This window comes from Diaphorina citri, unplaced genomic scaffold (assembly GCF_000475195.1).
Source record: "Diaphorina citri unplaced genomic scaffold, Diaci psyllid genome assembly version 1.1 scaffold2877, whole genome shotgun sequence".
In the NCBI taxonomy this organism is placed as follows: Eukaryota; Metazoa; Arthropoda; class Insecta; order Hemiptera; family Psyllidae; genus Diaphorina; species Diaphorina citri.
Genome location: NW_007380290.1, coordinates 1 through 25,368, shown reverse-complemented (window position 1 = coordinate 25,368; position 25,368 = coordinate 1). Strand labels below are relative to the sequence as shown.

The 25,368-nt window shown below is 36.3% G+C and overlaps 4 protein-coding genes across 4 annotated transcripts; all 4 read left to right on the top strand.

Annotated features, from left to right (window-relative positions):
- The first annotated feature begins 1,325 nt into the window (after window positions 1–1,325).
- On the top strand, window positions 1,326–9,965 carry LOC103519678 (uncharacterized protein K02A2.6-like). Its single transcript, XM_026831099.1, has 2 exons — window positions 1,326–1,449; window positions 5,773–9,965. The coding sequence occupies exons 1-2, from the start codon at window positions 1,358–1,360 to the stop codon at window positions 9,857–9,859; spliced, it is 4,179 nt and encodes a 1,392-aa protein (XP_026686900.1). The 5' UTR covers window positions 1,326–1,357; the 3' UTR covers window positions 9,860–9,965.
- A 12-nt stretch (window positions 9,966–9,977) lies between these two features.
- LOC113471723 (uncharacterized protein K02A2.6-like) lies at window positions 9,978–18,617 on the top strand. Its single transcript, XM_026831097.1, has 2 exons — window positions 9,978–10,101; window positions 14,425–18,617. Exons 1-2 carry the CDS (start codon window positions 10,010–10,012, stop codon window positions 18,509–18,511), a joined length of 4,179 nt encoding a protein of 1,392 aa, XP_026686898.1. The 5' UTR covers window positions 9,978–10,009; the 3' UTR covers window positions 18,512–18,617.
- A 44-nt stretch (window positions 18,618–18,661) lies between these two features.
- Window positions 18,662–22,840, top strand: LOC103519674 (uncharacterized protein K02A2.6-like). The gene has a single exon (XM_026831100.1). The coding sequence runs from the start codon at window positions 18,662–18,664 to the stop codon at window positions 22,838–22,840; it is 4,179 nt and encodes a 1,392-aa protein (XP_026686901.1).
- A 150-nt stretch (window positions 22,841–22,990) lies between these two features.
- On the top strand, window positions 22,991–25,273 carry LOC103519673 (uncharacterized protein K02A2.6-like; the record flags this gene model as incomplete). Its single annotated transcript, XM_008484762.1, has 1 exon — window positions 22,991–25,273. A coding segment is annotated over exon 1 (2,283 nt), but the record flags the coding sequence as incomplete, so codon positions are not given.
- Window positions 25,274–25,368: the final 95 nt, after the last annotated feature.

Genomic DNA, 25,368 nt, shown 5'->3' with positions numbered 1-25,368 from the left:
TGACATTCAGAATATGATTGAGACTTGTAAAATTTGTGTTCAAAATTCCAGAAATAATTCAAAAGAACCATTAAAACCTTTACCTATGCCTTCCAGAGCATGGGAACGTATTGCTGCAGATATATTCACTCTTCATAATCAAGATTATTTGGTTTTAGTAGATGCATACTCCATGTGGATTGAACTGTTCATTATTGGAAGAAAATCAGCTCAAGAACTGATCAAATTTATGAAAGCTACATTCAGTAGATATGGAGTACCAGATATCTTGTACAGTGATAACATGCCATTCAACAGTGAACCATATCGACAGTTTGCCAGAGAATGGAATTTCAACCTGGTATTCTCAAGTCCAACTTATAGCCAGTCTAATGGTTTAGCGGAGAAGGCAGTTGCTATCTGTAAGAATCTGCTAAAGAAATCCAAAGAAGATAATACTGACATGAATGTTGCACTTCTCAACTATAGAAACACGTCTCTTGCGGGTATGTCTTACTCTCCTTCTGAATTATTTTTCAATAGAAAGTTGAAAACTAAACTCCCTATCAACTCTCAGCTATTGAAACCAAAACTCAATGAAGACTATGAGGAACATTGGAAAAATAAGACGGAAAAACAAGAAGATAATTACAACCAGCATACAAAATCGCTCCCAGAATTAGATGATGGTGATCAAGTCTTTATGAGATTGGGTGACAAATGGATACCCGGTAGAATTATTATGAAGGATGGAAACCCAAGATCATATATTGTGGAAAGTATCAATGGTAGAAGATATAGAAGAAATCGTGTTCACCTGAAACCATTCAGAGGTTGTATCATTGATCATGATGAGGAGAGAAGAAGAAGTATACTGGATGACGATGTTGGTATGAATATCTATGTACCTCAAGAAGGTAATAGCACACAAGAATATCCTTATCCTGCTAACGATGAACATGTAATTGAAAATGTGTTCATAAATGAAGATATTGAACATTACCAACCAGATGATTCAGAACAATGTCCACTACCCGAGTTACAACCTGAAGAGTCAGTACAAAATCAACCTGGAGTATTAGAACAAAGTCAACCTGAAATAAGCAATGGAAATAATACAAGTTACGCTCCCAATGATGAGTTCCCACCATTACCCAGAAGAACATCACGGGTATCAAAACCTCCATCCAAGTTTGGCGATTACATCGTATGGCCCAAATGGACTTAAGTGGGAAGGATGTTAGATATGTACTTATGGATACCTACTTTCGGTAGTCTTGATTTGAGCCAGATTATTGTTGTTCAATAAAGTTCAGTTCGTTCTTACTAAAATGAAACATGGTGTCAGGAAAAATTTTCAATTTTTGAATTTTTGATAATGAATTTTGAAATTATGAGGGAAGGGAAGGTGATCCCTGAGATGCAATTCGAAGGTGATGTGGCTACCCACTGGAAGAAGTTCAAACAGAGATTTAAAATACTCAATAATGCATCGGAAGGGAATAAGAAGGAACAGAAGACGCAAATATCTATGTTGTTACATTTGATGGGTGAGGAAGGTATAGAGCTATACAATACAATAGACTGGAAAGGAGGTAAGGAAGAAGATAGGAAATTAGAAGATGTTTTGATGAAGTTTGATGAAGTGTTCTTACTTCAGAAGAATGATTTATTTGAACATTACAAGTTCTTCAATGTGAAACAGAAGGAAGGGCAGAGTATCATGAGTTATTTGAAAGAGTTGAAATTGTTGATTTCTACATGTAACTTCAAGGATAGAGATATTTTGTTGAGAGATAAGTTCATATTCGGATTATTGGATCAGGCACAAGTAGAGAAGTGTTTGAGAGATCCAGATATAACTCTTGATAAAGCTATTAACCAGGCAAGGGCAGCTGAAGCCGCGTCTGAAGAAATGAAGATGATGAGGAACAAACAAATGGTGAAATATGAACTTACGCATGAGATTGACAATGTTAACCGTTCAGATTTCACAGGAAGGAGGGCTAACTGTTCCAGATGTAGCCGCGTACATGTGAGAGGAGTTTGTCCCGCTGCAGAGGAAATATGTTATGTATGTAAGAAGAAAGGTCACTATGCGAGAAATTGTTTCCAGAACCAAAGGAAGAAAGTTAATGAGTTGGAATTAGATAACAATGTTGAACATAAGAGTGAGTACAAGTATATGGACCAAGATTCTTCAATTAGACGTGAGTATTGTATGGATAATTTAGAAACTGTTCCGCTCTACTCTATTACGTCCTCTCGTAGATTAAAAAACTGGATGTGTGATATCCAAGTAGAAAATGGCAAAGTGTGCTTTAAATTAGACAGTGGCTCAGAGGTCAATATAATACAATTTCACCTGTTCAAACAGCTGAAAATAAAGAAGAAATTAGAGCCTTCAAATGTGAGATTATTACCTTATGGTAATCAAATGTCTATGATGCCACTAGGAAAAGTGATGTTGAGAAGTAGATATAAAAACATGGACATGGACGTGGAATATTTGATTGTTGATTGTAATGCTGTTCCATTACTAGGTTTGGACACGTGTGTAAAATTGAATTTAATTTACAGAGTTCATGCAATAGAAAATGTTGCTTTGGAAAATGTGACTAAAGAAAACCTTGTCAAAATGAATGAAGATTTGTTCATGGGTCTGGGTCAGTTACCTGGCCATTATCACATACAACTGAAAGATAATGCCGTACCTGTTATCAGTCCTCCAAGGAGAGTTCCATTTAGTATTCAAAAGAAATTGAAGGATACATTGGATCAAATGGAACAGGATGGTATTATCAAGAAAGTAGATGTACCCACAGATTGGGTAAGTAATATGGTGATTAAGGAAAAGAAAAATGGTGATCTGAGAATTTGTATTGATCCCAAAGCTTTGAATATGAATATTAAACGAGAACATTATGCATTGCCTACTTGTGAGGAAATAATACAGAGATTGAATGGTAGGAGTGTGTTCTCTGTTATTGATATGAAGCAAGGATTTTGGCAAGTAGAACTTGACGAGGAAAGTTCCTTGTTGTGTACGTTTAGTACTATGTATGGAAGGTATTCCTTCAGGAAGGCCCCATTCGGCTTGGCTTCTGTTCCAGAGGTATTCAGTAAGAAGGTGATACAAATATTCTCTGACTTGGAAGGAGTAGAGGTTTATTTTGACGATATAATTATAGCTGGAAAAGATGGAGCAGATCATGACAAGTTATTATTGGAAGTCTTGAAGAGAGCTCGTCAGTTTAATGTCAAATTCAATGCAGACAAGCTCCAATATAGGAAGAGCAGTGTGAAATTCCTTGGACAAATTATATCAAAGGATGGCGTTCGTGTGGATGAAGAGCAAGTTTCAGCTGTAGCGAAAATGGAACGTCCACAAAGTAAGAAGGAGCTGATGAGATTTCTAGGAATTACAAAATACCTATCTAAATTCATTCCTAATGTTTCAGAAGTGTCAGCTCCCCTCAGAGAACTTACCAAGGACAGAGCTGAATGGATATGGTCTGACTGTCATGAAAAGTCATTTCAGAGGCTCAAAACATTGATATGTACCAGTCCTGTATTGAGATATTTTGATGATACCAAGCAGTTGATTATTGAGACTGATGCATCTAAGAGTGGACTGGGATCTTGTTTGCTCATAGAGGATCAACCTGTATCCTTTGCGTCGCGTGCGTTAACAAAATGTGAACAAATGTACGCACAAATTGAGAAGGAACTTCTAGCAATAGTGTTTGCCACTGAAAAGTTCCACCAGTTCATTTATGGTAAACAAGTGATTGTTTATTCGGACCATAAACCTCTGATGACAATCATGAAGAAATGTATCAATGACGTTCCTGCAAGACTACAACGTATGTTATTGAGACTATTTAAATATGATTTGAAAGTTATTTATAAACCTGGTTCTCAAATGTACATTTCAGATGCACTGTCCCGATGTTATCAGAATGAAGTTCCGGATAATTCTGATAGTGAGAACTATATGGTACATGATGTTATGGTTTGTAGTCTATCATCTCAATTGTGTTTGTCAGAAGAGAGAAGATGTCAATTGGTTCAATATACTGGAAATGACAACAATTTACAACAGTTGAAATCAGTGCTGATGAATGGATGGCCTAGTTCAAAACACCAAATACCCTTTGAAATCCGTATGTATTGGCAACATAGAAATGAAATCTGTATTGAAGATGATTTATTATTTTATAATAACCGTGTTATTGTTCCAGAGAAGTTGAGAGACTTGATGCTGAAGGAAATTCATGAGGGACATCTAGGTATTGTGAAATGTAAATCACGTGCAAGAGATTCCCTGTTCTGGCCTTCCATGAATGCTGACATTCAGAATATGATTGAGACTTGTAAAATTTGTGTTCAAAATTCCAGAAATAATTCAAAAGAACCATTAAAACCTTTACCTATGCCTTCCAGAGCATGGGAACGTATTGCTGCAGATATATTCACTCTTCATAATCAAGATTATTTGGTTTTAGTAGATGCATACTCCATGTGGATTGAACTGTTCATTATTGGAAGAAAATCAGCTCAAGAACTGATCAAATTTATGAAAGCTACATTCAGTAGATATGGAGTACCAGATATCTTGTACAGTGATAACATGCCATTCAACAGTGAACCATATCGACAGTTTGCCAGAGAATGGAATTTCAACCTGGTATTCTCAAGTCCAACTTATAGCCAGTCTAATGGTTTAGCGGAGAAGGCAGTTGCTATCTGTAAGAATCTGCTAAAGAAATCCAAAGAAGATAATACTGACATGAATGTTGCACTTCTCAACTATAGAAACACGTCTCTTGCGGGTATGTCTTACTCTCCTTCTGAATTATTTTTCAATAGAAAGTTGAAAACTAAACTCCCTATCAACTCTCAACTATTGAAACCAAAACTCAATGAAGACTATGAGGAACATTGGAAAAATAAGACGGAAAAACAAGAAGATAATTACAACCAGCATACAAAATCGCTCCCAGAATTAGATGATGGTGATCAAGTCTTTATGAGATTGGGTGACAAATGGATACCCGGTAGAATTATTATGAAGGATGGAAACCCAAGATCATATATTGTGGAAAGTATCAATGGTAGAAGATATAGAAGAAATCGTGTTCACCTGAAACCATTCAGAGGTTGTATCATTGATCATGATGAGGAGAGAAGAAGAAGTATACTGGATGACGATGTTGGTATGAATATCTATGTACCTCAAGAAGGTAATAGCACACAAGAATATCCTTATCCTGCTAACGATGAACATGTAATTGAAAATGTGTTCATAAATGAAGATATTGAACATTACCAACCAGATGATTCAGAACAATGTCCACTACCCGAGTTACAACCTGAAGAGTCAGTACAAAATCAACCTGGAGTATTAGAACAAAGTCAACCTGAAATAAGCAATGGAAATAATACAAGTTACGCTCCCAATGATGAGTTCCCACCATTACCCAGAAGAACATCACGGGTATCAAAACCTCCATCCAAGTTTGGCGATTACATCGTATGGCCCAAATGGACTTAAGTGGGAAGGATGTTAGATATGTACTTATGGATACCTACTTTCGGTAGTCTTGATTTGAGCCAGATTATTGTTGTTCAATAAAGTTCAGTTCGTTCTTACTAAAATGAAACATGGTGTCAGGAAAAATTTTCAATTTTTGAATTTTTGATAATGAATTTTGAAATTATGAGGGAAGGTAAGGTGATCCCTGAGATACAATTCGAAGGTGACACCCACTGGAAGAAGTTCAAACAGAGATTTAAAATACTCAATAATGCATCGGAAGGGAATAAGAAGGAACAGAAGACGCAAATATCTATGTTGTTACATTTGATGGGTGAGGAAGGTATAGAGCTATACAATACAATAGACTGGAAAGGAGGTAAGGAAGAAGATAGGAAATTAGAAGATGTTTTGATGAAGTTTGATGAAGTGTTCTTACTTCAGAAGAATGATTTATTTGAACATTACAAGTTCTTCAATGTGAAACAGAAGGAAGGGCAGAGTATCATGAGTTATTTGAAAGAGTTGAAATTGTTGATTTCTACATGTAACTTCAAGGATAGAGATATTTTGTTGAGAGATAAGTTCATATTCGGATTATTGGATCAGGCACAAGTAGAGAAGTGTTTGAGAGATCCAGATATAACTCTTGATAAAGCTATTAACCAGGCAAGGGCAGCTGAAGCCGCGTCTGAAGAAATGAAGATGATGAGGAACAAACAAATGGTGAAATATGAACTTACGCATGAGATTGACAATGTTAACCGTTCAGATTTCACAGGAAGGAGGGCTAACTGTTCCAGATGTAGCCGCGTACATGTGAGAGGAGTTTGTCCCGCTGCAGAGGAAATATGTTATGTATGTAAGAAGAAAGGTCACTATGCGAGAAATTGTTTCCAGAACCAAAGGAAGAAAGTTAATGAGTTGGAATTAGATAACAATGTTGAACATAAGAGTGAGTACAAGTATATGGACCAAGATTCTTCAATTAGACGTGAGTATTGTATGGATAATTTAGAAACTGTTCCGCTCTACTCTATTACGTCCTCTCGTAGATTAAAAAACTGGATGTGTGATATCCAAGTAGAAAATGGCAAAGTGTGCTTTAAATTAGACAGTGGCTCAGAGGTCAATATAATACCATTTCACCTGTTCAAACAGCTGAAAATAAAGAAGAAATTAGAGCCTTCAAATGTGAGATTATTACCTTATGGTAATCAAATGTCTATGATGCCACTAGGAAAAGTGATGTTGAGAAGTAGATATAAAAACATGGACATGGACGTGGAATATTTGATTGTTGATTGTAATGCTGTTCCATTACTAGGTTTGGACACGTGTGTAAAATTGAATTTAATTTACAGAGTTCATGCAATAGAAAATGTTGCTTTGGAAAATGTGACTAAAGAAAACCTTGTCAAAATGAATGAAGATTTGTTCATGGGTCTGGGTCAGTTACCTGGCCATTATCACATACAACTGAAAGATAATGCCGTACCTGTTATCAGTCCTCCAAGGAGAGTTCCATTTAGTATTCAAAAGAAATTGAAGGATACATTGGATCAAATGGAACAGGATGGTATTATCAAGAAAGTAGATGTACCCACAGATTGGGTAAGTAATATGGTGATTAAGGAAAAGAAAAATGGTGATCTGAGAATTTGTATTGATCCCAAAGCTTTGAATATGAATATTAAACGAGAACATTATGCATTGCCTACTTGTGAGGAAATAATACAGAGATTGAATGGTAGGAGTGTGTTCTCTGTTATTGATATGAAGCAAGGATTTTGGCAAGTAGAACTTGACGAGGAAAGTTCCTTGTTGTGTACGTTTAGTACTATGTATGGAAGGTATTCCTTCAGGAAGGCCCCATTCGGCTTGGCTTCTGTTCCAGAGGTATTCAGTAAGAAGGTGATACAAATATTCTCTGACTTGGAAGGAGTAGAGGTTTATTTTGACGATATAATTATAGCTGGAAAAGATGGAGCAGATCATGACAAGTTATTATTGGAAGTCTTGAAGAGAGCTCGTCAGTTTAATGTCAAATTCAATGCAGACAAGCTCCAATATAGGAAGAGCAGTGTGAAATTCCTTGGACAAATTATATCAAAGGATGGCGTTCGTGTGGATGAAGAGCAAGTTTCAGCTGTAGCGAAAATGGAACGTCCACAAAGTAAGAAGGAGCTGATGAGATTTCTAGGAATTACAAAATACCTATCTAAATTCATTCCTAATGTTTCAGAAGTGTCAGCTCCCCTCAGAGAACTTACCAAGGACAGAGCTGAATGGATATGGTCTGACTGTCATGAAAAGTCATTTCAGAGGCTCAAAACATTGATATGTACCAGTCCTGTATTGAGATATTTTGATGATACCAAGCAGTTGATTATTGAGACTGATGCATCTAAGAGTGGACTGGGATCTTGTTTGCTCATAGAGGATCAACCTGTATCCTTTGCGTCGCGTGCGTTAACAAAATGTGAACAAATGTACGCACAAATTGAGAAGGAACTTCTAGCAATAGTGTTTGCCACTGAAAAGTTCCACCAGTTCATTTATGGTAAACAAGTGATTGTTTATTCGGACCATAAACCTCTGATGACAATCATGAAGAAATGTATCAATGACGTTCCTGCAAGACTACAACGTATGTTATTGAGACTATTTAAATATGATTTGAAAGTTATTTATAAACCTGGTTCTCAAATGTACATTTCAGATGCACTGTCCCGATGTTATCAGAATGAAGTTCCGGATAATTCTGATAGTGAGAACTATATGGTACATGATGTTATGGTTTGTAGTCTATCATCTCAATTGTGTTTGTCAGAAGAGAGAAGATGTCAATTGGTTCAATATACTGGAAATGACAACAATTTACAACAGTTGAAATCAGTGCTGATGAATGGATGGCCTAGTTCAAAACACCAAATACCCTTTGAAATCCGTATGTATTGGCAACATAGAAATGAAATCTGTATTGAAGATGATTTATTATTTTATAATAACCGTGTTATTGTTCCAGAGAAGTTGAGAGACTTGATGCTGAAGGAAATTCATGAGGGACATCTAGGTATTGTGAAATGTAAATCACGTGCAAGAGATTCCCTGTTCTGGCCTTCCATGAATGCTGACATTCAGAATATGATTGAGACTTGTAAAATTTGTGTTCAAAATTCCAGAAATAATTCAAAAGAACCATTAAAACCTTTACCTATGCCTTCCAGAGCATGGGAACGTATTGCTGCAGATATATTCACTCTTCATAATCAAGATTATTTGGTTTTAGTAGATGCATACTCCATGTGGATTGAACTGTTCATTATTGGAAGAAAATCAGCTCAAGAACTGATCAAATTTATGAAAGCTACATTCAGTAGATATGGAGTACCAGATATCTTGTACAGTGATAACATGCCATTCAACAGTGAACCATATCGACAGTTTGCCAGAGAATGGAATTTCAACCTGGTATTCTCAAGTCCAACTTATAGCCAGTCTAATGGTTTAGCGGAGAAGGCAGTTGCTATCTGTAAGAATCTGCTAAAGAAATCCAAAGAAGATAATACTGACATGAATGTTGCACTTCTCAACTATAGAAACACGTCTCTTGCGGGTATGTCTTACTCTCCTTCTGAATTATTTTTCAATAGAAAGTTGAAAACTAAACTCCCTATCAACTCTCAACTATTGAAACCAAAACTCAATGAAGACTATGAGGAACATTGGAAAAATAAGACGGAAAAACAAGAAGATAATTACAACCAGCATACAAAATCGCTCCCAGAATTAGATGATGGTGATCAAGTCTTTATGAGATTGGGTGACAAATGGATACCCGGTAGAATTATTATGAAGGATGGAAACCCAAGATCATATATTGTGGAAAGTATCAATGGTAGAAGATATAGAAGAAATCGTGTTCACCTGAAACCATTCAGAGGTTGTATCATTGATCATGATGAGGAGAGAAGAAGAAGTATACTGGATGACGATGTTGGTATGAATATCTATGTACCTCAAGAAGGTAATAGCACACAAGAATATCCTTATCCTGCTAACGATGAACATGTAATTGAAAATGTGTTCATAAATGAAGATATTGAACATTACCAACCAGATGATTCAGAACAATGTCCACTACCCGAGTTACAACCTGAAGAGTCAGTACAAAATCAACCTGGAGTATTAGAACAAAGTCAACCTGAAATAAGCAATGGAAATAATACAAGTTACGCTCCCAATGATGAGTTCCCACCATTACCCAGAAGAACATCACGGGTATCAAAACCTCCATCCAAGTTTGGCGATTACATCGTATGGCCCAAATGGACTTAAGTGGGAAGGATGTTAGATATGTACTTATGGATACCTACTTTCGGTAGTCTTGATTTGAGCCAGATTATTGTTGTTCAATAAAGTTCAGTTCGTTCTTACTAAAATGAAACATGGTGTCAGGAAAAATTTTCAATTTTTGAATTTTTGATAATGAATTTTGAAATTATGAGGGAAGGGAAGGTGATCCCTGAGATGCAATTCGAAGGTGATGTGGCTACCCACTGGAAGAAGTTCAAACAGAGATTTAAAATACTCAATAATGCATCGGAAGGGAATAAGAAGGAACAGAAGACGCAAATATCTATGTTGTTACATTTGATGGGTGAGGAAGGTATAGAGCTATACAATACAATAGACTGGAAAGGAGGTAAGGAAGAAGATAGGAAATTAGAAGATGTTTTGATGAAGTTTGATGAAGTGTTCTTACTTCAGAAGAATGATTTATTTGAACATTACAAGTTCTTCAATGTGAAACAGAAGGAAGGGCAGAGTATCATGAGTTATTTGAAAGAGTTGAAATTGTTGATTTCTACATGTAACTTCAAGGATAGAGATATTTTGTTGAGAGATAAGTTCATATTCGGATTATTGGATCAGGCACAAGTAGAGAAGTGTTTGAGAGATCCAGATATAACTCTTGATAAAGCTATTAACCAGGCAAGGGCAGCTGAAGCCGCGTCTGAAGAAATGAAGATGATGAGGAACAAACAAATGGTGAAATATGAACTTACGCATGAGATTGACAATGTTAACCGTTCAGATTTCACAGGAAGGAGGGCTAACTGTTCCAGATGTAGCCGCGTACATGTGAGAGGAGTTTGTCCCGCTGCAGAGGAAATATGTTATGTATGTAAGAAGAAAGGTCACTATGCGAGAAATTGTTTCCAGAACCAAAGGAAGAAAGTTAATGAGTTGGAATTAGATAACAATGTTGAACATAAGAGTGAGTACAAGTATATGGACCAAGATTCTTCAATTAGACGTGAGTATTGTATGGATAATTTAGAAACTGTTCCGCTCTACTCTATTACGTCCTCTCGTAGATTAAAAAACTGGATGTGTGATATCCAAGTAGAAAATGGCAAAGTGTGCTTTAAATTAGACAGTGGCTCAGAGGTCAATATAATACAATTTCACCTGTTCAAACAGCTGAAAATAAAGAAGAAATTAGAGCCTTCAAATGTGAGATTATTACCTTATGGTAATCAAATGTCTATGATGCCACTAGGAAAAGTGATGTTGAGAAGTAGATATAAAAACATGGACATGGACGTGGAATATTTGATTGTTGATTGTAATGCTGTTCCATTACTAGGTTTGGACACGTGTGTAAAATTGAATTTAATTTACAGAGTTCATGCAATAGAAAATGTTGCTTTGGAAAATGTGACTAAAGAAAACCTTGTCAAAATGAATGAAGATTTGTTCATGGGTCTGGGTCAGTTACCTGGCCATTATCACATACAACTGAAAGATAATGCCGTACCTGTTATCAGTCCTCCAAGGAGAGTTCCATTTAGTATTCAAAAGAAATTGAAGGATACATTGGATCAAATGGAACAGGATGGTATTATCAAGAAAGTAGATGTACCCACAGATTGGGTAAGTAATATGGTGATTAAGGAAAAGAAAAATGGTGATCTGAGAATTTGTATTGATCCCAAAGCTTTGAATATGAATATTAAACGAGAACATTATGCATTGCCTACTTGTGAGGAAATAATACAGAGATTGAATGGTAGGAGTGTGTTCTCTGTTATTGATATGAAGCAAGGATTTTGGCAAGTAGAACTTGACGAGGAAAGTTCCTTGTTGTGTACGTTTAGTACTATGTATGGAAGGTATTCCTTCAGGAAGGCCCCATTCGGCTTGGCTTCTGTTCCAGAGGTATTCAGTAAGAAGGTGATACAAATATTCTCTGACTTGGAAGGAGTAGAGGTTTATTTTGACGATATAATTATAGCTGGAAAAGATGGAGCAGATCATGACAAGTTATTATTGGAAGTCTTGAAGAGAGCTCGTCAGTTTAATGTCAAATTCAATGCAGACAAGCTCCAATATAGGAAGAGCAGTGTGAAATTCCTTGGACAAATTATATCAAAGGATGGCGTTCGTGTGGATGAAGAGCAAGTTTCAGCTGTAGCGAAAATGGAACGTCCACAAAGTAAGAAGGAGCTGATGAGATTTCTAGGAATTACAAAATACCTATCTAAATTCATTCCTAATGTTTCAGAAGTGTCAGCTCCCCTCAGAGAACTTACCAAGGACAGAGCTGAATGGATATGGTCTGACTGTCATGAAAAGTCATTTCAGAGGCTCAAAACATTGATATGTACCAGTCCTGTATTGAGATATTTTGATGATACCAAGCAGTTGATTATTGAGACTGATGCATCTAAGAGTGGACTGGGATCTTGTTTGCTCATAGAGGATCAACCTGTATCCTTTGCGTCGCGTGCGTTAACAAAATGTGAACAAATGTACGCACAAATTGAGAAGGAACTTCTAGCAATAGTGTTTGCCACTGAAAAGTTCCACCAGTTCATTTATGGTAAACAAGTGATTGTTTATTCGGACCATAAACCTCTGATGACAATCATGAAGAAATGTATCAATGACGTTCCTGCAAGACTACAACGTATGTTATTGAGACTATTTAAATATGATTTGAAAGTTATTTATAAACCTGGTTCTCAAATGTACATTTCAGATGCACTGTCCCGATGTTATCAGAATGAAGTTCCGGATAATTCTGATAGTGAGAACTATATGGTACATGATGTTATGGTTTGTAGTCTATCATCTCAATTGTGTTTGTCAGAAGAGAGAAGATGTCAATTGGTTCAATATACTGGAAATGACAACAATTTACAACAGTTGAAATCAGTGCTGATGAATGGATGGCCTAGTTCAAAACACCAAATACCCTTTGAAATCCGTATGTATTGGCAACATAGAAATGAAATCTGTATTGAAGATGATTTATTATTTTATAATAACCGTGTTATTGTTCCAGAGAAGTTGAGAGACTTGATGCTGAAGGAAATTCATGAGGGACATCTAGGTATTGTGAAATGTAAATCACGTGCAAGAGATTCCCTGTTCTGGCCTTCCATGAATGCTGACATTCAGAATATGATTGAGACTTGTAAAATTTGTGTTCAAAATTCCAGAAATAATTCAAAAGAACCATTAAAACCTTTACCTATGCCTTCCAGAGCATGGGAACGTATTGCTGCAGATATATTCACTCTTCATAATCAAGATTATTTGGTTTTAGTAGATGCATACTCCATGTGGATTGAACTGTTCATTATTGGAAGAAAATCAGCTCAAGAACTGATCAAATTTATGAAAGCTACATTCAGTAGATATGGAGTACCAGATATCTTGTACAGTGATAACATGCCATTCAACAGTGAACCATATCGACAGTTTGCCAGAGAATGGAATTTCAACCTGGTATTCTCAAGTCCAACTTATAGCCAGTCTAATGGTTTAGCGGAGAAGGCAGTTGCTATCTGTAAGAATCTGCTAAAGAAATCCAAAGAAGATAATACTGACATGAATGTTGCACTTCTCAACTATAGAAACACGTCTCTTGCGGGTATGTCTTACTCTCCTTCTGAATTATTTTTCAATAGAAAGTTGAAAACTAAACTCCCTATCAACTCTCAACTATTGAAACCAAAACTCAATGAAGACTATGAGGAACATTGGAAAAATAAGACGGAAAAACAAGAAGATAATTACAACCAGCATACAAAATCGCTCCCAGAATTAGATGATGGTGATCAAGTCTTTATGAGATTGGGTGACAAATGGATACCCGGTAGAATTATTATGAAGGATGGAAACCCAAGATCATATATTGTGGAAAGTATCAATGGTAGAAGATATAGAAGAAATCGTGTTCACCTGAAACCATTCAGAGGTTGTATCATTGATCATGATGAGGAGAGAAGAAGAAGTATACTGGATGACGATGTTGGTATGAATATCTATGTACCTCAAGAAGGTAATAGCACACAAGAATATCCTTATCCTGCTAACGATGAACATGTAATTGAAAATGTGTTCATAAATGAAGATATTGAACATTACCAACCAGATGATTCAGAACAATGTCCACTACCCGAGTTACAACCTGAAGAGTCAGTACAAAATCAACCTGGAGTATTAGAACAAAGTCAACCTGAAATAAGCAATGGAAATAATACAAGTTACGCTCCCAATGATGAGTTCCCACCATTACCCAGAAGAACATCACGGGTATCAAAACCTCCATCCAAGTTTGGCGATTACATCGTATGGCCCAAATGGACTTAAGTGGGAAGGATGTTAGATATGTACTTATGGATACCTACTTTCGGTAGTCTTGATTTGAGCCAGATTATTGTTGTTCAATAAAGTTCAGTTCGTTCTTACTAAAATGAAACATGGTGTCAGGAAAAATTTTCAATTTTTGAATTTTTGATAATGAATTTTGAAATTATGAGGGAAGGTAAGGTGATCCCTGAGATACAATTCGAAGGTGACACCCACTGGAAGAAGTTCAAACAGAGATTTAAAATACTCAATAATGCATCGGAAGGGAATAAGAAGGAACAGAAGACGCAAATATCTATGTTGTTACATTTGATGGGTGAGGAAGGTATAGAGCTATACAATACAATAGACTGGAAAGGAGGTAAGGAAGAAGATAGGAAATTAGAAGATGTTTTGATGAAGTTTGATGAAGTGTTCTTACTTCAGAAGAATGATTTATTTGAACATTACAAGTTCTTCAATGTGAAACAGAAGGAAGGGCAGAGTATCATGAGTTATTTGAAAGAGTTGAAATTGTTGATTTCTACATGTAACTTCAAGGATAGAGATATTTTGTTGAGAGATAAGTTCATATTCGGATTATTGGATCAGGCACAAGTAGAGAAGTGTTTGAGAGATCCAGATATAACTCTTGATAAAGCTATTAACCAGGCAAGGGCAGCTGAAGCCGCGTCTGAAGAAATGAAGATGATGAGGAACAAACAAATGGTGAAATATGAACTTACGCATGAGATTGACAATGTTAACCGTTCAGATTTCACAGGAAGGAGGGCTAACTGTTCCAGATGTAGCCGCGTACATGTGAGAGGAGTTTGTCCCGCTGCAGAGGAAATATGTTATGTATGTAAGAAGAAAGGTCACTATGCGAGAAATTGTTTCCAGAACCAAAGGAAGAAAGTTAATGAGTTGGAATTAGATAACAATGTTGAACATAAGAGTGAGTACAAGTATATGGACCAAGATTCTTCAATTAGACGTGAGTATTGTATGGATAATTTAGAAACTGTTCCGCTCTACTCTATTACGTCCTCTCGTAGATTAAAAAACTGGATGTGTGATATCCAAGTAGAAAATGGCAAAGTGTGCTTTAAATTAGACAGTGGCTCAGAGGTCAATATAATACCATTTCACCTGTTCAAACAGCTGAAAATAAAGAAGAAATTAGAGCCTTCAAATGTGAGATTATTACCTTATGGTAATCAAATGTCTATGATGCCACTAGGAAAAGTGATGTTGAGAAGTAGATATAAAAACATGGACATGGACGTGGAATATTTGATTGTTGATTGTAATGCTGTTCCATTACTAGGTTTGGACACGTGTGTAAAATTGAATTTAATTTACAGAGTTCATGCAATAGAAAATGTTGCTTTGGAAAATGTGACTAAAGAAAACCTTGTCAAAATGAATGAAGATTTGTTCATGGGTCTGGGTCAGTTACCTGGCCATTATCACATACAACTGAAAGATAATGCCGTACCTGTTATCAGTCCTCCAAGGAGAGTTCCATTTAGTATTCAAAAGAAATTGAAGGATACATTGGATCAAATGGAACAGGATGGTATTATCAAGAAAGTAGATGTACCCACAGATTGGGTAAGTAATATGGTGATTAAGGAAAAGAAAAATGGTGATCTGAGAATTTGTATTGATCCCAAAGCTTTGAATATGAATATTAAACGAGAACATTATGCATTGCCTACTTGTGAGGAAATAATACAGAGATTGAATGGTAGGAGTGTGTTCTCTGTTATTGATATGAAGCAAGGATTTTGGCAAGTAGAACTTGACGAGGAAAGTTCCTTGTTGTGTACGTTTAGTACTATGTATGGAAGGTATTCCTTCAGGAAGGCCCCATTCGGCTTGGCTTCTGTTCCAGAGGTATTCAGTAAGAAGGTGATACAAATATTCTCTGACTTGGAAGGAGTAGAGGTTTATTTTGACGATATAATTATAGCTGGAAAAGATGGAGCAGATCATGACAAGTTATTATTGGAAGTCTTGAAGAGAGCTCGTCAGTTTAATGTCAAATTCAATGCAGACAAGCTCCAATATAGGAAGAGCAGTGTGAAATTCCTTGGACAAATTATATCAAAGGATGGCGTTCGTGTGGATGAAGAGCAAGTTTCAGCTGTAGCGAAAATGGAACGTCCACAAAGTAAGAAGGAGCTGATGAGATTTCTAGGAATTACAAAATACCTATCTAAATTCATTCCTAATGTTTCAGAAGTGTCAGCTCCCCTCAGAGAACTTACCAAGGACAGAGCTGAATGGATATGGTCTGACTGTCATGAAAAGTCATTTCAGAGGCTCAAAACATTGATATGTACCAGTCCTGTATTGAGATATTTTGATGATACCAAGCAGTTGATTATTGAGACTGATGCATCTAAGAGTGGACTGGGATCTTGTTTGCTCATAGAGGATCAACCTGTATCCTTTGCGTCGCGTGCGTTAACAAAATGTGAACAAATGTACGCACAAATTGAGAAGGAACTTCTAGCAATAGTGTTTGCCACTGAAAAGTTCCACCAGTTCATTTATGGTAAACAAGTGATTGTTTATTCGGACCATAAACCTCTGATGACAATCATGAAGAAATGTATCAATGACGTTCCTGCAAGACTACAACGTATGTTATTGAGACTATTTAAATATGATTTGAAAGTTATTTATAAACCTGGTTCTCAAATGTACATTTCAGATGCACTGTCCCGATGTTATCAGAATGAAGTTCCGGATAATTCTGATAGTGAGAACTATATGGTACATGATGTTATGGTTTGTAGTCTATCATCTCAATTGTGTTTGTCAGAAGAGAGAAGATGTCAATTGGTTCAATATACTGGAAATGACAACAATTTACAACAGTTGAAATCAGTGCTGATGAATGGATGGCCTAGTTCAAAACACCAAATACCCTTTGAAATCCGTATGTATTGGCAACATAGAAATGAAATCTGTATTGAAGATGATTTATTATTTTATAATAACCGTGTTATTGTTCCAGAGAAGTTGAGAGACTTGATGCTGAAGGAAATTCATGAGGGACATCTAGGTATTGTGAAATGTAAATCACGTGCAAGAGATTCCCTGTTCTGGCCTTCCATGAATGCTGACATTCAGAATATGATTGAGACTTGTAAAATTTGTGTTCAAAATTCCAGAAATAATTCAAAAGAACCATTAAAACCTTTACCTATGCCTTCCAGAGCATGGGAACGTATTGCTGCAGATATATTCACTCTTCATAATCAAGATTATTTGGTTTTAGTAGATGCATACTCCATGTGGATTGAACTGTTCATTATTGGAAGAAAATCAGCTCAAGAACTGATCAAATTTATGAAAGCTACATTCAGTAGATATGGAGTACCAGATATCTTGTACAGTGATAACATGCCATTCAACAGTGAACCATATCGACAGTTTGCCAGAGAATGGAATTTCAACCTGGTATTCTCAAGTCCAACTTATAGCCAGTCTAATGGTTTAGCGGAGAAGGCAGTTGCTATCTGTAAGAATCTGCTAAAGAAATCCAAAGAAGATAATACTGACATGAATGTTGCACTTCTCAACTATAGAAACACGTCTCTTGCGGGTATGTCTTACTCTCCTTCTGAATTATTTTTCAATAGAAAGTTGAAAACTAAACTCCCTATCAACTCTCAACTATTGAAACCAAAACTCAATGAAGACTATGAGGAACATTGGAAAAATAAGACGGAAAAACAAGAAGATAATTACAACCAGCATACAAAATCGCTCCCAGAATTAGATGATGGTGATCAAGTCTTTATGAGATTGGGTGACAAATGGATACCCGGTAGAATTATTATGAAGGATGGAAACCCAAGATCATATATTGTGGAAAGTATCAATGGTAGAAGATATAGAAGAAATCGTGTTCACCTGAAACCATTCAGAGGTTGTATCATTGATCATGATGAGGAGAGAAGAAGAAGTATACTGGATGACGATGTTGGTATGAATATCTATGTACCTCAAGAAGGTAATAGCACACAAGAATATCCTTATCCTGCTAACGATGAACATGTAATTGAAAATGTGTTCATAAATGAAGATATTGAACATTACCAACCAGATGATTCAGAACAATGTCCACTACCCGAGTTACAACCTGAAGAGTCAGTACAAAATCAACCTGGAGTATTAGAACAAAGTCAACCTGAAATAAGCAATGGAAATAATACAAGTTACGCTCCCAATGATGAGTTCCCACCATTACCCAGAAGAACATCACGGGTATCAAAACCTCCATCCAAGTTTGGCGATTACATCGTATGGCCCAAATGGACTTAAGTGGGAAGGATGTTAGATATGTACTTATGGATACCTACTTTCGGTAGTCTTGATTTGAGCCAGATTATTGTTGTTCAATAAAGTTCAGTTCGTTCTTACTAAAATGAAACATGGTGTCAGGAAAAATTTTCAATTTTTGAATTTTTGATAATGAATTTTGAAATTATGAGGGAAGGGAAGGTGATCCCTGAGATGCAATTCGAAGGTGATGTGGCTACCCACTGGAAGAAGTTCAAACAGAGATTTAAAATACTCAATAATGCATCGGAAGGGAATAAGAAGGAACAGAAGACGCAAATATCTATGTTGTTACATTTGATGGGTGAGGAAGGTATAGAGCTATACAATACAATAGACTGGAAAGGAGGTAAGGAAGAAGATAGGAAATTAGAAGATGTTTTGATGAAGTTTGATGAAGTGTTCTTACTTCAGAAGAATGATTTATTTGAACATTACAAGTTCTTCAATGTGAAACAGAAGGAAGGGCAGAGTATCATGAGTTATTTGAAAGAGTTGAAATTGTTGATTTCTACATGTAACTTCAAGGATAGAGATATTTTGTTGAGAGATAAGTTCATATTCGGATTATTGGATCAGGCACAAGTAGAGAAGTGTTTGAGAGATCCAGATATAACTCTTGATAAAGCTATTAACCAGGCAAGGGCAGCTGAAGCCGCGTCTGAAGAAATGAAGATGATGAGGAACAAACAAATGGTGAAATATGAACTTACGCATGAGATTGACAATGTTAACCGTTCAGATTTCACAGGAAGGAGGGCTAACTGTTCCAGATGTAGCCGCGTACATGTGAGAGGAGTTTGTCCCGCTGCAGAGGAAATATGTTATGTATGTAAGAAGAAAGGTCACTATGCGAGAAATTGTTTCCAGAACCAAAGGAAGAAAGTTAATGAGTTGGAATTAGATAACAATGTTGAACATAAGAGTGAGTACAAGTATATGGACCAAGATTCTTCAATTAGACGTGAGTATTGTATGGATAATTTAGAAACTGTTCCGCTCTACTCTATTACGTCCTCTCGTAGATTAAAAAACTGGATGTGTGATATCCAAGTAGAAAATGGCAAAGTGTGCTTTAAATTAGACAGTGGCTCAGAGGTCAATATAATACAATTTCACCTGTTCAAACAGCTGAAAATAAAGAAGAAATTAGAGCCTTCAAATGTGAGATTATTACCTTATGGTAATCAAATGTCTATGATGCCACTAGGAAAAGTGATGTTGAGAAGTAGATATAAAAACATGGACATGGACGTGGAATATTTGATTGTTGATTGTAATGCTGTTCCATTACTAGGTTTGGACACGTGTGTAAAATTGAATTTAATTTACAGAGTTCATGCAATAGAAAATGTTGCTTTGGAAAATGTGACTAAAGAAAACCTTGTCAAAATGAATGAAGATTTGTTCATGGGTCTGGGTCAGTTACCTGGCCATTATCACATACAACTGAAAGATAATGCCGTACCTGTTATCAGTCCTCCAAGGAGAGTTCCATTTAGTATTCAAAAGAAATTGAAGGATACATTGGATCAAATGGAACAGGATGGTATTATCAAGAAAGTAGATGTACCCACAGATTGGGTAAGTAATATGGTGATTAAGGAAAAGAAAAATGGTGATCTGAGAATTTGTATTGATCCCAAAGCTTTGAATATGAATATTAAACGAGAACATTATGCATTGCCTACTTGTGAGGAAATAATACAGAGATTGAATGGTAGGAGTGTGTTCTCTGTTATTGATATGAAGCAAGGATTTTGGCAAGTAGAACTTGACGAGGAAAGTTCCTTGTTGTGTACGTTTAGTACTATGTATGGAAGGTATTCCTTCAGGAAGGCCCCATTCGGCTTGGCTTCTGTTCCAGAGGTATTCAGTAAGAAGGTGATACAAATATTCTCTGACTTGGAAGGAGTAGAGGTTTATTTTGACGATATAATTATAGCTGGAAAAGATGGAGCAGATCATGACAAGTTATTATTGGAAGTCTTGAAGAGAGCTCGTCAGTTTAATGTCAAATTCAATGCAGACAAGCTCCAATATAGGAAGAGCAGTGTGAAATTCCTTGGACAAATTATATCAAAGGATGGCGTTCGTGTGGATGAAGAGCAAGTTTCAGCTGTAGCGAAAATGGAACGTCCACAAAGTAAGAAGGAGCTGATGAGATTTCTAGGAATTACAAAATACCTATCTAAATTCATTCCTAATGTTTCAGAAGTGTCAGCTCCCCTCAGAGAACTTACCAAGGACAGAGCTGAATGGATATGGTCTGACTGTCATGAAAAGTCATTTCAGAGGCTCAAAACATTGATATGTACCAGTCCTGTATTGAGATATTTTGATGATACCAAGCAGTTGATTATTGAGACTGATGCATCTAAGAGTGGACTGGGATCTTGTTTGCTCATAGAGGATCAACCTGTATCCTTTGCGTCGCGTGCGTTAACAAAATGTGAACAAATGTACGCACAAATTGAGAAGGAACTTCTAGCAATAGTGTTTGCCACTGAAAAGTTCCACCAGTTCATTTATGGTAAACAAGTGATTGTTTATTCGGACCATAAACCTCTGATGACAATCATGAAGAAATGTATCAATGACGTTCCTGCAAGACTACAACGTATGTTATTGAGACTATTTAAATATGATTTGAAAGTTATTTATAAACCTGGTTCTCAAATGTACATTTCAGATGCACTGTCCCGATGTTATCAGAATGAAGTTCCGGATAATTCTGATAGTGAGAACTATATGGTACATGATGTTATGGTTTGTAGTCTATCATCTCAATTGTGTTTGTCAGAAGAGAGAAGATGTCAATTGGTTCAATATACTGGAAATGACAACAATTTACAACAGTTGAAATCAGTGCTGATGAATGGATGGCCTAGTTCAAAACACCAAATACCCTTTGAAATCCGTATGTATTGGCAACATAGAAATGAAATCTGTATTGAAGATGATTTATTATTTTATAATAACCGTGTTATTGTTCCAGAGAAGTTGAGAGACTTGATGCTGAAGGAAATTCATGAGGGACATCTAGGTATTGTGAAATGTAAATCACGTGCAAGAGATTCCCTGTTCTGGCCTTCCATGAATGCTGACATTCAGAATATGATTGAGACTTGTAAAATTTGTGTTCAAAATTCCAGAAATAATTCAAAAGAACCATTAAAACCTTTACCTATGCCTTCCAGAGCATGGGAACGTATTGCTGCAGATATATTCACTCTTCATAATCAAGATTATTTGGTTTTAGTAGATGCATACTCCATGTGGATTGAACTGTTCATTATTGGAAGAAAATCAGCTCAAGAACTGATCAAATTTATGAAAGCTACATTCAGTAGATATGGAGTACCAGATATCTTGTACAGTGATAACATGCCATTCAACAGTGAACCATATCGACAGTTTGCCAGAGAATGGAATTTCAACCTGGTATTCTCAAGTCCAACTTATAGCCAGTCTAATGGTTTAGCGGAGAAGGCAGTTGCTATCTGTAAGAATCTGCTAAAGAAATCCAAAGAAGATAATACTGACATGAATGTTGCACTTCTCAACTATAGAAACACGTCTCTTGCGGGTATGTCTTACTCTCCTTCTGAATTATTTTTCAATAGAAAGTTGAAAACTAAACTCCCTATCAACTCTCAACTATTGAAACCAAAACTCAATGAAGACTATGAGGAACATTGGAAAAATAAGACGGAAAAACAAGAAGATAATTACAACCAGCATACAAAATCGCTCCCAGAATTAGATGATGGTGATCAAGTCTTTATGAGATTGGGTGACAAATGGATACCCGGTAGAATTATTATGAAGGATGGAAACCCAAGATCATATATTGTGGAAAGTATCAATGGTAGAAGATATAGAAGAAATCGTGTTCACCTGAAACCATTCAGAGGTTGTATCATTGATCATGATGAGGAGAGAAGAAGAAGTATACTGGATGACGATGTTGGTATGAATATCTATGTACCTCAAGAAGGTAATAGCACACAAGAATATCCTTATCCTGCTAACGATGAACATGTAATTGAAAATGTGTTCATAAATGAAGATATTGAACATTACCAACCAGATGATTCAGAACAATGTCCACTACCCGAGTTACAACCTGAAGAGTCAGTACAAAATCAACCTGGAGTATTAGAACAAAGTCAACCTGAAATAAGCAATGGAAATAATACAAGTTACGCTCCCAATGATGAGTTCCCACCATTACCCAGAAGAACATCACGGGTATCAAAACCTCCATCCAAGTTTGGCGATTACATCGTATGGCCCAAATGGACTTAAGTGGGAAGGATGTTAGATATGTACTTATGGATACCTACTTTCGGTAGTCTTGATTTGAGCCAGATTATTGTTGTTCAATAAAGTTCAGTTCGTTCTTACTAAAATGAAACATGGTGTCAGGAAAAATTTTCAATTTTTGAATTTTTGATAATGAATTTTGAAATTATGAGGGAAGGTAAGGTGATCCCTGAGATACAATTCGAAGGTGACACCCACTGGAAGAAGTTCAAACAGAGATTTAAAATACTCAATAATGCATCGGAAGGGAATAAGAAGGAACAGAAGACGCAAATATCTATGTTGTTACATTTGATGGGTGAGGAAGGTATAGAGCTATACAATACAATAGACTGGAAAGGAGGTAAGGAAGAAGATAGGAAATTAGAAGATGTTTTGATGAAGTTTGATGAAGTGTTCTTACTTCAGAAGAATGATTTATTTGAACATTACAAGTTCTTCAATGTGAAACAGAAGGAAGGGCAGAGTATCATGAGTTATTTGAAAGAGTTGAAATTGTTGATTTCTACATGTAACTTCAAGGATAGAGATATTTTGTTGAGAGATAAGTTCATATTCGGATTATTGGATCAGGCACAAGTAGAGAAGTGTTTGAGAGATCCAGATATAACTCTTGATAAAGCTATTAACCAGGCAAGGGCAGCTGAAGCCGCGTCTGAAGAAATGAAGATGATGAGGAACAAACAAATGGTGAAATATGAACTTACGCATGAGATTGACAATGTTAACCGTTCAGATTTCACAGGAAGGAGGGCTAACTGTTCCAGATGTAGCCGCGTACATGTGAGAGGAGTTTGTCCCGCTGCAGAGGAAATATGTTATGTATGTAAGAAGAAAGGTCACTATGCGAGAAATTGTTTCCAGAACCAAAGGAAGAAAGTTAATGAGTTGGAATTAGATAACAATGTTGAACATAAGAGTGAGTACAAGTATATGGACCAAGATTCTTCAATTAGACGTGAGTATTGTATGGATAATTTAGAAACTGTTCCGCTCTACTCTATTACGTCCTCTCGTAGATTAAAAAACTGGATGTGTGATATCCAAGTAGAAAATGGCAAAGTGTGCTTTAAATTAGACAGTGGCTCAGAGGTCAATATAATACCATTTCACCTGTTCAAACAGCTGAAAATAAAGAAGAAATTAGAGCCTTCAAATGTGAGATTATTACCTTATGGTAATCAAATGTCTATGATGCCACTAGGAAAAGTGATGTTGAGAAGTAGATATAAAAACATGGACATGGACGTGGAATATTTGATTGTTGATTGTAATGCTGTTCCATTACTAGGTTTGGACACGTGTGTAAAATTGAATTTAATTTACAGAGTTCATGCAATAGAAAATGTTGCTTTGGAAAATGTGACTAAAGAAAACCTTGTCAAAATGAATGAAGATTTGTTCATGGGTCTGGGTCAGTTACCTGGCCATTATCACATACAACTGAAAGATAATGCCGTACCTGTTATCAGTCCTCCAAGGAGAGTTCCATTTAGTATTCAAAAGAAATTGAAGGATACATTGGATCAAATGGAACAGGATGGTATTATCAAGAAAGTAGATGTACCCACAGATTGGGTAAGTAATATGGTGATTAAGGAAAAGAAAAATGGTGATCTGAGAATTTGTATTGATCCCAAAGCTTTGAATATGAATATTAAACGAGAACATTATGCATTGCCTACTTGTGAGGAAATAATACAGAGATTGAATGGTAGGAGTGTGTTCTCTGTTATTGATATGAAGCAAGGATTTTGGCAAGTAGAACTTGACGAGGAAAGTTCCTTGTTGTGTACGTTTAGTACTATGTATGGAAGGTATTCCTTCAGGAAGGCCCCATTCGGCTTGGCTTCTGTTCCAGAGGTATTCAGTAAGAAGGTGATACAAATATTCTCTGACTTGGAAGGAGTAGAGGTTTATTTTGACGATATAATTATAGCTGGAAAAGATGGAGCAGATCATGACAAGTTATTATTGGAAGTCTTGAAGAGAGCTCGTCAGTTTAATGTCAAATTCAATGCAGACAAGCTCCAATATAGGAAGAGCAGTGTGAAATTCCTTGGACAAATTATATCAAAGGATGGCGTTCGTGTGGATGAAGAGCAAGTTTCAGCTGTAGCGAAAATGGAACGTCCACAAAGTAAGAAGGAGCTGATGAGATTTCTAGGAATTACAAAATACCTATCTAAATTCATTCCTAATGTTTCAGAAGTGTCAGCTCCCCTCAGAGAACTTACCAAGGACAGAGCTGAATGGATATGGTCTGACTGTCATGAAAAGTCATTTCAGAGGCTCAAAACATTGATATGTACCAGTCCTGTATTGAGATATTTTGATGATACCAAGCAGTTGATTATTGAGACTGATGCATCTAAGAGTGGACTGGGATCTTGTTTGCTCATAGAGGATCAACCTGTATCCTTTGCGTCGCGTGCGTTAACAAAATGTGAACAAATGTACGCACAAATTGAGAAGGAACTTCTAGCAATAGTGTTTGCCACTGAAAAGTT